This window comes from Prionailurus viverrinus, chromosome B3 (genome assembly GCF_022837055.1).
Source record: "Prionailurus viverrinus isolate Anna chromosome B3, UM_Priviv_1.0, whole genome shotgun sequence".
Taxonomy (NCBI): Eukaryota; Metazoa; Chordata; class Mammalia; order Carnivora; family Felidae; genus Prionailurus; species Prionailurus viverrinus.
Window position 1 is genome coordinate 119,931,492 of NC_062566.1, and position 15,327 is coordinate 119,946,818.

Here is a 15,327-nt window from a genome sequence, read left to right on the forward strand (position 1 = left end):
AGAGTAGATCATGCATGACTGAGACAATGCAAGTTTCCTACCATAGATAAAGCTGATCTGGTAGGCAAATTATTCACAAACCAGGAAAATCCTGTGCCTCCATTGGCCCAATTGAGGTGTGGTTGGGGTGAGATGGATTCCCATCTTATGCTCCATTTCCAAAATATGATGATGGAGCACTGCATAGCTCAGACTAGCCTGACCTCAAACCTGTCAACCATGGGCAGAGTGACTTCGACTCCACCTCTACTAAAGATAAATTGATATCTATCTCTAAAAACTTCATAAACAAACCAACAACCTAGGATGTTTTTAATGACGTATTGACTTTTCAGATTGTTTTTTAAGCTGTTTTTTAAACTTTAAAGGCAACACTGATAATGAACGCTTCCAAATGGTAAAACAGAAAATCCCCTTCAAATATAACCGGCCCGTAGAGGAGTGGCTGCAGGAAAAAGGTAACCGTCGTTAAAACTTTCATTTTAAAATCATTTGATTCTAAACCCTCATTTTTAAAGCCTGCAAATAAATGTTCCTTAAATGATAATCGCCTGCTGCATAAATGACTGTTTTAATTTTCATTATAATTTGTGTCAGCTTCCACCTGCCATATGTTGATAAATCATGCTATAATACATTGCCATTAAAATACAGTTAAAGGGACTAACATCTAGCTTGCTATCAGCGTGATAACCACAAACAAGAAATTCCAGGATCCTCTAAAAAAGAAATGTATTATGGCAATTTAACCACTGCATGACATTATTTGTTAATTTGTTTTAAATTACCTCTTATACCAAAGCTTTCTAAAGAAATTTCAAAAGTACTCTTTAAACTTACATCTTGAGGCTGTTTTGGCTTTACTCTCTAGCATGGATAACAAAACAATCATCAGATCGACTCTTATAACATAAACTGCCTAAGACAAATGTTATTAAGGGGAGCAGTGTTTTTTTAACAATTTGTTTTTAAACAAAGAAAGAACGAGAAAGATGAATTTTGCCTTTAGATTCAAACTTACAGAGGCAAAAGTATTTCATAAGAGGTTAATTGTGTCCTAGTTGCTGGCTGAAACTAAAAAAAAAAAAAAAGCTTATTTTACACTTTGGTTGTATAATACTCTTATGTGTTTAATATTTATGCAACAAAAGTGGAAGTGGTTAAGACAATGCGTTGGAAAAGAAAGGCTCATGAAAGGCAAAACAGCAGTTCTGATTTACTGAAGAAAACAACCACTTTGTTAATAAAAGAGGGCAGCGGTTATACCTGATGTTAGAATTTTCTGTGTGGCTTCTATTTGTTACCACGTAAACTATTATCTTCCAATGAAGAAAATTCTCTATTTTCAGAAGCTATTTATTCCCTTCTTTCCTGAGCCAGTGCAAGCTAGTCTTGTCTCAAGACCTTCAGTGGGTTCTTAAAATTCGTAGAGATTTGATGTAGTTACACATAAAAAGTAATTGAATATATTAATATGCAACCTAAGCAAGCTTAATTACAGTCTTCAGTTGGGTGACAACATTCAGACCCTTAAACACGGAAAATCCTCACTGAGACTTAACTGTTTGCCCTGTTTTTAACGTATGTGGTCTAATTAAAAATAAATTAAGAATAACTCTAAAAAGCAAATAATTCGTTTAGTAATCACCAGCTCATAAAGTCCCTTTAACATTAAAGACTATGATTGCCTCACGTTTTAAAAAAGGAGAAGAAAACTAGATGCATGTCTGAGTCTCATGTGCCTGAGAGAACTTTTTTTTCTTTCAATTTTATGTTAATAATATTTTCTTTTACTCCATTGCCTTTTGAAGTCTAAGTTGAAGAGCATGCCAGGCGTTTTCATTTGTATAAACCATTATAAAGTTATGAGTAGGCTTTTAGTTTTCCTGCTGATAGCATTGTTATCAGTTGGCTTTCATATAGAAAGACACTTTGAAATATACAACAAATCGAGGGGGAAGGGTGGTTCAGGTGGGATGGAGGGCGGCTTTCTAGTTTCTTAACCAAATATGTATATGTTCATATATGCATATAATATTGAAAATGGTATTTGCAATCTTGGAGTTTCTCTCTTCTGCATTATTTTAACGGAAATTACTTTTTTTTACACTTTGGGTGAGTAACATCTATTCATTCTATTGCTTTACCCCTTCCTCTGTCTAGCTAACCTTCCCTTCAAAAGGAGTAGAAAATATATACCAAAAGACCTTGTAAAGACAATGAGTGAAAAAGGGTAAAGATGGAAGGATGAATAGGCAGATGTATCAGGAAAGTACTTGGAATGCCTCTTTGAAGTTATTTCTGTCATTGGAGAAGAGATGTGGGTCACAACATCCCTGAGTCTGTTTTCTGGCTCTGTCTACTATTGACTGATACTTTCTGACCTTAGACAATCCACTTAACCTCTTTATATCTCAGATTTCCCATCTGAGGAGAGGAGAAATAATACTGCCTATTACCCAAGGGTGTTCTGAGGTTTAATTAATTAGTCTTTGTGTGACACTGTCTGGAGACGTGCAAAGATTTAATTTAAGCAGTATGTGAACTTGATATCCAAATGAGGTAGCAATAATGACTTCCAAGAACATGGGCACCTAAAACAAAACAGAAAGTAACCTGCTACAAACCCAGTACTAGTATAACCAAATTGAGTATTATGGATAATAGAACAATTCTTAGTTTGGGTTATAGATATAGATATAATGGCTGCTTATTATAAAAAAAAACACAATTGATCGTAATGAATAACAATAATGAAATCTGGCATTGATTTTGAGAAATCTGGAGCAAATGATAAAACTTTCTCCAGTCAGTCCCTTATAATACCGGTTTTTAGGGAGAGGGTAGTGATGACTGATTCCCAGTTTATTCCCTTACTCCTGCTTACATTGGAGAGGTAAAATGACGAGAGGAAGAGATGGTGGGAAACTGAGAGTTTCCCACTATTACTTTAGTGATTGCCAACTTTACTCTTAACTTCCTAATCCAAGGTACAGAGGGCTAGGAAAGGGTCTATAACCAAAAGAAAAATAGATATAGCCAGAAACAGACCATGAAATAGACAAGCAAACAGAAATCCATACACTTCCCATAGCATGATGGAAAATTGAAGCATAGACAACCTCCTTCCCTATTTCACCCAACTAGTGTCTTCTTCTCAAGAAATAATTACTCAGATCTCTCTGAGATCACAACCATAGCCAGAAGTGGAGCAGTGGCTTAATCCTGTAGCCCAGAAAACATGCCTTGCCCTTCTCCATGCTTGGGTTAGTCTTGAACAAGCAAAGACCACTTTATGGAGTGTAATGTGACAACTGGAATGAAAGAGATCCATCATTTCTAGCTAGTGTAATTCAACTTTGCATTTCAATTTTCTCTCTATTTTTATTTGTAATAATTGTCAGAATGATATCACCAGGAAAATAAGGTGAGGACTGTTATTGATGTGAAGTGCTTTCAGAAATACTAGAAATATAAAATCTCTTACCTATAACTAGCTGTATCTATTAACTGATCATCGATGCTAAAGCATATACGAAAAAGGAGATGAGTAAATATTGTTGGCCAACAGTTGTGTGAATGGAAGGGATAGCTTGACATTGGGCTATCTGGTGTAAGCTACTGAATTGAGTCCTAGAGATCTCCTTTTAAGCAGCTTCTTCTTTATTATGTTAAGCTGCCCCCAATGCCTATGCCTATGCCTATGCCTATACGGGTGTATTTATTCTCCCTTTCCATCATGACATTTCTTATGCAATAAGCTTAAGGCTCCTAGATAAAGCTGTAGTCAAAAAAATAACAATAAAGAGATTTGAGCTGCAGGTCATTATCCAGTGTTATTGTTCATTGAAGATTTTGCTGCATCTTGTGTGAGAAATAAGAGACCAAAGGGCAGGTGATGATGTATGTGCACAGAGCACTGAAGAAATTGGTGAGAAAATAATGGAAATCTATTAGATCTATTTTGATTGTTCCCTTAGCATCTGGACAATTCTGTTATCAAGTCCAACAGATTCCGTTTCCATGCTCCAAATATTTTTATAGAGTGTAGATCATTTTCACTATAACAAAATTCTTTGGTCAGTTCTCCATACTGCAGTGTTTGAAGCTTCCAAAAAGGCATTATTTATAAATTATTCTTGACTATGCTGTTAAGAGTTTCCCCATGAGCAGAATTGACTCTTGTATAAAGAGTTCTCTCTGAGCAGATGCATTTTCCCTTCTTTGCCTCTTTTGTTTCATCCATTATTATGCATTCAGAAGGCATTCCACATTATACACCAGAAATTCAAGGATAGGTAATTATTGTATAGAGTTAAAGGACATGTAATAGTGGTAGAGGATAAGAGCCCAAACATCAGAGTGTGCCTCTATTCAAATTAGAGATTGTGGAGCAGAAACCCTAGTCTTTTAAAAATAAACTCCGTTTTAATAATCAGGCAATAATAACAGAACATACCAGTCATTTATAGCTAAAAATAATCCAAGTGATTAGATTGAGAATTTGTGGAGCATTGTTTTATTACTGACTTAAGTGGAGAAAAATTCAAAAAGGATATATTTAATTCCATTAATAAGTTTCCCCCACTTCTCCATATGCAAAAGCAGAAGGAATTATCTGGAGAAATAATAGCATAGAATGCCTTGGCCTTAAAAAGCTGTTTGGGTTTTTCTGGGAAAGACCTGGCACTAGAGAGGCTTTTTTAAGTGGAGGTAGTTGGGAGGAAGATAAATTGAGTTGCACTATTCTAGACTCTGTTCTGTCATGATTTCATTCTGATAATTTTCTATTCAGAGAAGCACAAATGGTTCTCCAAATGGGAACTCCAAATAAGTTGAGCTACTGATAGTCTTCAACACATTAATATACCTTTATATCATTTTAAGGAGTTTTTTGTGTCTCTTTTTTTCGTTAATACCCATCCTTTCTTTTATAATGCATTGATTTGGAATGACATTTTCCCCCGCCCCAGAAACATTATCAATGCCTGTTTATTTCCCATATTTTAGGGAGAGATATAGTTGTGTGACCATAATCCGCCCTCTCCAAAGATAAAAGAGATAGGAAATTATCTGTCATGATGTTTATTGTTTAATAAACGTCAAGTATAGATAGAATATTATGTATTATGTATGAAATGAGGTATTTGGTGAGTAAACTGTTCATATCTATAATGAATCCAAATCTTTAATTGAAATTTAATTTCAGTTAATTTAGTTATCAGACCTATTTTTTTTAATTCAGTGTCATAAGTTATCTCACAGAGTTTTTGTTTGCCATATATAATTCTTTTTAGTTGTTATTCTGTGACACTGTAAGTTAAAAATGAATACAATAGGTATTTATTACTATTATCACCTGATTTGGGGGTTACTTTCTGTCACCCACAACTACATACCCACCAAGAATACTGCAATGCTTTGTATCATTGAACCAAGATTTCTCATTCCTCACAATAATGAAATAGAGACTCAATTATTCAGTTTATCTAGGATATTCAGCTAGACAGTGGAAGAGATAAACATAGTGAAATGTTACTTGCTACTATCTATTGAGTTTTTGTTATCCAATTTTCTCCCCTTCAATTGCTCAAGGAAGGCTGTTTTGATACCTGGTCCATTCAGACCAGGTAAGACAAAGAAGATAACATATGGGAATAATAATGTTTCCTCCACCCAACCCACTAGGACGGCAGTTAACCATCTTCAACACCCAGGCGCAAATAGCCATTGGCGGAAAAGACAAAGGACGTCTCTTCCAAGGGCAGCTCTCTGGTCTCTATTATGATGGTTTGAAAGTACTGAACATGGCGGCTGAGAACAACCCCAATATTAAAATCAATGGAAGTGTCCGGCTGGTGGGAGAAGTCCCGTCAATCTTGGGAACAACACAGACGACCTCCATGCCACCAGAAATGTCTACCACTGTCATGGAAACCACCACTACAATGGCTACTACTACAACCCGCAAAAATCGTTCTACAGCAAGCATTCAGGTAAGCCTTTCTACAACTATTAATTGAGTCTTCTTGATTGTCTTCGAGACATTACTGTAATGTCAGTGTTGCTATATTGCTAAAGTATCTGACTTACCATGTTTGTAAGAAGGATGCCTATAGACACTTATAGGAGTAGAGAAAGACAAAGTCATTGCTAAAGAAGTTATAAAAGTTTTATGTGCACTCATGGGTTATTATCCCTATCATATTTATCGCTGAAATGGTAAGGCTGTTATTCAAAATGAGGAATGGCTAACACTTTCAGTATGAAATACTCCCTGCTTTCATTTCATTTCTTTTCTTTTCAATAGCAAAAAAGGAAAAGAGGGAAGGAAAATTTGTTATCCTAGGAAAGACTATATCCTACTTCAGTTCTATTCACATCCTCTTCATGGCTTTGCTGAAACATGAACCATTCATTTGAGACCAATGAGTAGCATTAAATCAAGGACAATTGAAGCTAGAAGTTTAACTAATCCTTACAAAATGCAGTTTTTGTTTAAATTTTTAAGTGTTGATAAGTCACTTATTTTTTATCCATTTTGTTTCCTTTGTATTTGACCAAGATCCTAATTACATTAGAAATTGTGAAGGTCTGAGTTTAGCTACGTAGGAAGTCCTTAGTTTTGTGGAAACACTTTTTGTTTTTTCACTTAAAAGTAATTATACCCACACTAAAGCTTAATGCTTTGCTGACTCCCTTGGCATTTCATAAATCTAGTTAGTAGGGAATAGGAGGTTAATCGAGTTATTAGCCTTAAATGCTGTGGCATAAAATAAGACATTCCAATTGCTTGTGGGGAAATTACCCCTAGCCTAGTTAGTGTTTATAGATGATTCAGTAGATCAGTACTTGTCCTTTCTGTTTCTTAGTTTTAAGACATTATCGAGGGGCTCAATTGAGTCTTTGACATCACCCTTCCATTGGCTTCAGTGGGCATTGTAAACATAAAGTCAATAATCAATTAAGCCCCCTATGTGTTCTCATTCTTCTGAATTAAGTTTATGTGAGTTAAGTAGAGGTAAAACTGTTGTCTTCCTTTTCCCTTTTCTTTAAGCAGAAATATCCAGACAGCTCCTTACAGGATCCCACAGTAACAATTTGAAGCTGTATGCACTGATGATGTTACCAGGCCAATTTTATGTGTTTTAGAAAGGCTAAGAAGCTGGTTAACATAGCAGTCGTATAGTTGTGTGTGCCCTTGCATGTATACCTACATACATGGTGGAAAAAGAAATAGCTTCTTCCCTACTGATATTAAAGCAATAACTCCTGACACTTCACTCTACTCACTGAAAAGAAGATAAAAGGCAATATATATTTCTATTATGACTCTCTATAGCTCAAGAGCAGATCTGTTTATGGTTGGTGAAAGGATAGTTCTGTCTGCACAGGTCCTGGCAGACTTGTTCTGTTTCTGTCATAATACATTCTGCTAACTCTGTGGGAAGCAGAGGAACAAATGGCTTTTTCTTCATAGGAATGGCTGGTCCTACAGTCTTTTTCAAGACCAAATTTTTACTGACCTCAGGACGATTTAATGATACATAGGGATATAGGGACTAAGCTATGGTAATTATCAGTTTTTGGCTTTCTCTCTTACAGCAAATATTCACATAGGAGCAGACTGAGTGAGTCTTTCCAAAAACTAAGGAAGCCAGAGCTTCCAGAGAAGAGTAGGGTACAAAGTACAGAAGTCTTGCAAGTGATTATAACTCTGAACATCATAGAACCTGTTGTCATTGTGAAGGATGTGGACAGCTGGAGCATGCTCTCTCTAATAGCCTCCTGTCTGGTGTGTTTCTTTCCCTTTGAGTCCAGTGATAATTGGATTTCATCTACATGACTTTCCTTTTGCTTCTGCAATGGCTATAAAAATGACTTACAAATATGTTGACATTCTTTGCTTTTAAGGGTTTGTAAATACAAACTCTTAGAGGAAAGACAGTGGACTAGCAGAATTGGATGAAACTGGAATGAGGGATTAAAAAGCTCCATATTCTTTGTAAAGATTAGCTAGAGGAAATAATACCATGCCAAGGATTTTGGACTTTTTTGTTCTTGCCAACTAGCCAGAAGAACTTTACCCTGACGTTTGTTGTAATGAGCACTGGGTGTTACGTGTAAGTGATGAATCATTAAATTACACTGTATTATTATTATTATACTGCATATTAGTTAACTTGAATTTAAATAAAAACTGGAAACTACAAAAAATTAAAACAAATAAGAACTTTGCCCTAGGTTACATAAAAATGCAATAGCCTTCCTTGTCTCCAACCCTTTTCTGATCTCAAGTACAGATTACATCAAGCCTGTGTTTGGACTGGGGACCCAAGATTTAGGACAATTCCCAGACTCTGAAGATTTTGGGTGAGGAAGGTCAGTCTCAGAAGCTCTAATATGCCCTATGTGATCTAGCTAATTTTCTTGGGTGAAATAGACTCATAAAATTTTGACCTCTGGGAGAAAAAAAAAAGTGGGAAAGACTGGATTTCACGTTTACCAGAATGATCATGTATGAAATCTTATAGCCTTTTCTAGATTATACTCTATTCTGGCTTCCTTTGCTTTGATAGCCTTGCTGGACCAGGGTTGTCCTAAAATTAGACTCATCCAGGAAAAACAAAATAAGCATCAAAACCTGGTGTAAAACCATATGGTTATACAAAAATCCATTGGTTCCTTTTTTTTTTTTGAGTTTATTTTGAGATAGAAAGAGAGCATACACATGTGCATGCACAAGTGGTAGAGGGGCAGAGAGAGAGGGAGAGAGAGACTCCCAAGGAGGCTTCATGTTGTCAGCACAGTGTCGGACACAGGGCTCAATCCCATGAACCGTAAAATCGTGACTTGAGCCGAAATCAAGAGTCAGACACTTAACCGACAAAGCCACCCAGATGCCCCTCCAGTGGTTCTTTCTTTAAACATAAGCTAAGAAAACATCATTCGGCAGTTTGTTTCCGATTGGCTTTGATTTGTGTTGATTCCAGATCAAAGGAAACCTGCAAAGTGCCTTCAGTGCTGTTCTTACCTGTGTGTGAACATAAACAAATAGCTTTTGAGTTGACATGGCCCTTCAATGCCCCAGCCTCCTGGAAGTAATCACTACTTTGATATTTCTGATGCTCTTCTTTGTTACAGAACTGCTTGTGGATCATATGCACTGTGTAAATTACTCACAGCTAATGGTGCTTGAACATCAGGTCTTCACCCTATATTAAGGAGAGTATCTCCAGGTCCTCTCCTGAACATTAAAAAAAAAAAAAATTAACATTGAGAAAGCAGGTGGGTGCATTGAGAAGCAGATGAGTACATTGAGAAAGTGAATGCGTGGGTAATAGTACTTAAATAGAGGTAGGTGCTCAATAAATATTTATTGAATAAATTGGAAAACAAAAAAGGCTTTATTGCATACCTGTCACTTAGCGACTGAGGCATGGCTTACAGACAATTTTCCCTCCAGGATGATCAACGTGCTTTGGATAGTTTTATTTTTTTTCTTCAGTGGTAAGGCTATAGCAGTGGTTAAATGCATGTACTTGGAGTCAGGCTGCCTGGGTTTAAAACCTAGATCTTCATATGAGTTCAGTGACTCTGAGCGAGTCACATTGTAGCAGGATTCTAGCACAGAGAGTCATGACACCCCAAGGCTTTTCTTTCCAAGCAGCAGCTTTATTCATGCCGGCACTGCTCGGTTGGGTTCATACCCAAAGAACTGAGCCCTGAACACCACCTAGCATAGTTTTTTATATATTTTCTACTTGTTTGTCTCCCATATATGGCAACACACACAAACATGCAGTCTGATTAAGTGGTCTCATGTTACAAGGTCATGAGGGATGTTGTCACGTACCTTGTTACCTTGAGTTTTTTTGTCTTTTTGTGTTTTCTTACCTTAAGGAGGGGACCCTAACACAACATATGTTCTAGTTAGCAATTGTTATGAAACAAATTTTCCCATAACTTAGTGTTTGGGCAGGGCTCAGCCAGGCAATTTTTCTGCTCTACATGGAACTGACTGAGTTTACTCAGTGACTACTCTGGTCTGGAGAGTCTGGCTCCACTCACACACCTTGTGACTTGGTGGGTTAACTAGAAACACTGGACTCAGCTGGATCCATGACCCCCTATATGTAGTTTCTAGGCTTTCTTTCATAGAGGTTTAGGGCTCCTAGAGAAAGTTGTTCCAAGTTTCAGGGAAGGGAGACATTAACCTCACTTATCGATGGGAGGAGAGCAAGAACTAGTAACTAATATAAGCCTACCAAGTTGTAAAATTAGAGGGAGGGAAGGGTATTCCAAGGTACTGTTGACACCATGGGATTGTTGTGAGGGTTAGCTGAGTTAATATAAGTAAAATTCTTAAAACAGGTACATCTTAAAGAATAAGATTAAATATGTTTTAACATTATTATACTCTGTCCTGAACATTTGGTATGTAAGTCAATACCCTCTCAGGCAAGAATCTACCTCAGGAAATGGGTCTGCTTCCACTGTCAGTAGCATCTGTAGTTCACAGTGGGGGCTAGGTGGTTTTGGGGGGATAGGGATTTGAAGGAGGGTCAGGAGGGTCAAGGTAGAATTTGAAGTCTGGAATGAGTCCTGGCAAATGAAAAGTTTTTAAGATCTCAGGAATGGACTTCTCTGATAGCTCACTCCTCATCTTTAATTTTCTCTTCCATTTAAATTTTTTTTTTACATTTATTTATTTTTGAGAGACAGAGAGAGACAGAGCACAAGCGGGGGGAGGGGCAGAGAGAGAGAGGGAGACACAGAATCCGAAACAGGCGTCAGGCTCTGAGCTGTCAGCGCAGAGCCCGACGTGGGCCTCAAACTCACGAACCATGAGATCATGAGTTGAGCTGAAGTCGGACACTCAACCGACTGAGCCACCCAGGTGCCCCTTTTCTCTTCCATTTTAAACCACCATGGGGTTCTATGGGCCTCAAAGAATATGTTCTGTTATGAAATGTATCCACACATATTTTTAAGGTTACAAAGAAGAATCAGAAACATTGCCATCATGGAGTTTGACATGAGAAATCAATATGAGGTAGTGACCCACAAATGGTAGTGGTATGGGGAGAGGAAGGGGTTAGTATGGGATGGCTTGACTGGATCCCACAAATTAAGTGGGAATGGAACTGGACCTTGTAGGATGAGTATAATTGGGTACATGGTGATGAGAAACAAATCTCAGTTGGCTACATATCAGAAGCTAAGTGTCAAAATCAGGGATGGTAATTCCTGAGAGAGAGAACCAAGTCCAACTGGAACAAAGAATGGATAGAGGAGGTTTGTGAGAGGCGAGAGATCCAGATTCTGAGAGTCATGGCCCCACACTCCCCTCTCCTAAACCAAGAGGAGAGAACTGCACTGGGTTTCCTGTTGGTTTTACTACCAGGGGTGCCCAAGCAATTATGCAGGCATTTGTATTACAACTGACCTCTGTGTCAGGGTTACTATCATGACACTGACAGGTCAGCTTCTTAAATGGAAAAGTTTAACTCAGTCTGTGTTCAAATTTCTTGATACCCATTCAGGAAAGAAGGCAAAAGTGAGAAATAAAAGTCTTTGGTAATTTGTGGTCACCAGGACCAAATTGTTCCTATGAGGCAGGAAATGGCTAAGAGGAAAGTAGTTCCAAAAATAATGTGTATTCTCTTACCTTAAGCCTACAGACCTAGTCGTTATCAGTAGAGAAAGAATTCAGTGTGTTCTGTGCACATCACCATTTGGAATCCTTTATATGCTATTAGCAGGATACTGATCGTGACCCACTTTTTCTGTGCTGGGCATTGGTAAAGTCACCTTGACATTGGCCAGTGCTGCCTGGCACCAGAAAATTACCAGAAAATCACAATGTTCAGCCAGATTGGAGCTATCCTAATAGACAGAAATGAAAGACTTGAGAGTTTTGTGGGATTTCATTCTTACCTCAAACTCATAAATTTGGCAGTTGAAGATGAACCACTTTCAAAAATTCCAGAAGGAAGCCAGTTTTTTTAGGTTTTGTAACAGCACCTATATGGAAATTCCTCCTTGTGGTCTGCTTTCAGTTTTAGGCTGGGACTAGTAAAAAACACACTTCACCTTTGATATTGACTATTACAAAACAAAACAAAGAAAAAACTTAGGATTAAAAACTTGCTCCTTCAGGGGTGACTGGGTGGCTTAACTGGTTAAGCGTCTGACTTCAGGTCATGATCTCATGGTTTGTGGGTTCAAGCCCTGCATCGGGCTCTGTGATGACAGCTTGAAGCCTGGAGCCTGCTTCAAATTCTGTGTCTCCTTCTCTCTGCCCCTCCCCTGCTCATGCTTTGTCTTCTTTGTCTCTCAAAACCAAATAAAGTGTTTAAAAACTTGATCCTTCATACTGCCTATTTCAGGTAGAGTTCCAATATATTTGAGGGCAGTGGGTGTACTCTAGAGTAAGAATTTCTGAGCTGGATTCCAAGTTCTTCTAGTTACTTAGCTGTGTATCTCTGGGCAGGTTGACTGGCCTCTTTAAGCCTTGGTTTCATTATCTGTAAAATGGGCATAACAATAACAGTACTTTTCCTATTGTGGTGAGTAATAAATATGACTATGCATGAAAAGAACTTAGGCCATGACCTACCCATAAGTTTTCACTAAATCCTAAATCCTAGGATTTCACTAAATCCTAGACTTAAGGAAACCACTTCAAACCAAGAGGCTCTCCCAGAACTCACAGATCCCCATAAGGCTTAGATGTCCTGTATGATTGGTTATATAAGCATGTTAACTTTAAAAATAAAACTCAGTTATTTTACCAGCAAAAATGGGTTAATTTGGGAATAGCAGAGAATTACAATTTGGGACAAGTAAGCTATAGGAAAACCATAGGCACGTCTGGGAAACACAGGAGAGGACAGGTCTCAGAGAGAAAAGAAGGGAGTTTGGAAGGGTGTCATAAACAGTAAGTGTGTTGGAGTGAACTGGGAGTTCAAAGTTTAGTGGCTGTTCATTGGCTGAATTGTGGAGGTCTCTCATTTGCTGGGCTGTTGCCAGGGGAGGAGAAAAGCTTTCTTAACTCCTGCTGGGAGAGTACAGTAGTAGCTAATGTATTATCAACTTACCAGGTCCCTCTCTTCTTGTTGGACCTGAAATTGACCAAGAGTGGTAGAGCTTGGCCTCCTGGTTCCATTTTAAACAGTTCCCCTTTTTAATTTTCCCCAGTACAGGAGAACAATTTTGTCTAGACCTATACAACCCCATAATAACCCAGGATTTCCTTTGAATGTCCCAGATTGAACCAGAGCCCTCAACTCCTCAATTAGAAGAGATTTCTGTGGAAAAGTCTTTCATTTTCTGATGTAGGAATTGGCTTTGCTGAATGGTTATTACATCAAAGTGTTCTATTAGGGCAAAGTGTATGAAATTGCCATTTTTATAGATTGAAACAGTCAAGTATCAGGAATTTTATATGATTCAACAAAACACATGACCCACACATTTACAGAATACAGTTATCAATGGCATTTTGAGATTTGGGCTAGAACACCAAATTTTCTCAATATTCTTGGAGTAACCAAACTGTCTTAGATTGAGATACGAGATAAGTCTATTTACCTCATCCTAAATATCATGCTTTATAATAGGAGGTAGATCACATGGTATCAGGAATGGTTGCACTTGCCTAAGGAATTATCCCCTCAGGGCCCCTCCACCTTTTTCTTGCTGCCACTGGCTTGACAGAAGTGAGACAGTAGTCTACACAGTTTCCAAGCCCTCACTTTTACCACTAGACAACAAAGCCTCCAGGGGAAGTTTATTTTTAGGATTAGGGCTCAACTAATATTGATTAACAGCCTTACATAATGTGCGGCTCCAGGGCTCGTTCCTTTCCTGCCAAGCCTCATAACTGGGGAAGGCGCTGAAGATTTGTCAGTCTAATTAGACTTAAGCTGCCAGCCAAGAAATATCTTCTGTCTTCTCCTTACCCTCATGCAGGTACTTTCTTTTCCCCTCTCAAAGAATAGTTTGAGGGGGAGGGAATTGGACTCTAATTTTCTCATTAGCTGGTAAGACTCCAGTGATAATTTCTCTCAGGGATTACATCATTTTCATGGGAAAGAGAGAGAGAGAGAGAGAGAGAGAGAGAGAGCGCACGCACACGCTTGGTGGGTTTACCTACCTCTTAAAGACCTGTATGTTGATAGTACAAGTAGGCCAGGGGAGAGAATACAGTGTCATTTCTTTTGGTCCCCTCTTTAATACTTTAGTTTTAGTGGATGGGATCAGTACTTCCCAAAGCTGAGGTTAGTCCCTTAAAGGGTCCTAGGAGAAGGTCCTTATCATAGACAGGCAGGAAACCTACAAATTGTGAGAAGTTGTAGAGATGCCCTTCTAATTAGGATGTAATATTTCTAGGATAGAAAGTTCACCAGACCTGCTGATCAAGTGATGGTTCTTATTTTGAACAACCGGGAGAAAAGTGGGGTCAGCTCTTGACTACTCACTGTAGAGGACCCTCAACATTTCTAAAGCTCCAGGTGGTTTTGCCAATCACCCAACATACTACATGGCTAAGTCTGAAGCGAAAATCGTTACTGTGTGATGTATGGATTTCCTCCTTGCTCTCTGGCCTTCTTTTCTGCCACACTGCTTCAGGTACATAGGTCTTCTTGATCTTCCTTGAACATAGGGCCCAGATAAAGGAGAGGCGAGAAGGGTTGTACAGTTGCAGAGTTGGATCTTGTCTGTATTTAAAATGTTGATATTTTGCTTATGGAAAATTGTTTCCATTGATATTGACTCCAAAATATTGCAATATAATACCATGTGTCTTGAATAAGTGATTTGGGGTGGCACCCCCTTAAATGTTATACCTTACATGAATACGTCATTAGTGCCAGCCCAGCTTGAACGTATCAGGCACCTCTGTATCTTTTCACTGGTCATTTTCTCTGCTTGAAGCAGCTCTTCCAAGGTATTTGCATGACTCACTCCCTTACTTCATCCAAGTTTCTGCCCATTTGGTACCTTAACAGAGAGGACCTCCTTGACCATCTTCTATAAAATAACACTCTCTACTACCTGGTACTTTGTTGTCTGCCATAGCAGTTATTTATACCTGACATTATGTCACATATTTATTTGTTTATTGTCTCTACTTCATGGTATGTGAGTTCCTGGATGGCAGGATCTTTGTCTCAGACACTGTTAGAGCTCTGCAGCATAGGTAAACCCTCAGTCGGTATTAGTCAAAACATACAAATCTACCAGCGCCTTCTCAGGGAATACACACACCTCTTAATACTTACAGGCTGGATCTCACTTCCAAGCACCTTACCCCCGACA

At 38.3% G+C, this 15,327-nt stretch overlaps 1 protein-coding gene across 6 annotated transcripts in view; it reads left to right on the forward strand.

The window, feature by feature from the left end:
* NRXN3 (neurexin 3) overlaps positions 1-15,327 on the forward strand; it is a 1,506,001-nt gene that overhangs the window by 1,351,453 nt on the left and 139,221 nt on the right. For 3 of the 6 annotated variants that reach the window (XM_047863767.1, XM_047863768.1, XM_047863771.1), the window contains exons 14-15: positions 369-458; positions 5,689-5,996. In XM_047863767.1, the coding sequence (XP_047719723.1) occupies positions 369-458; positions 5,689-5,996 (398 nt within the window). The remainder of the gene's footprint in view (positions 1-368; positions 459-5,688; positions 5,997-15,327) is intronic. The other 3 variants (XM_047863769.1, XM_047863770.1, XM_047863773.1) reach the window with 1 other exon arrangement.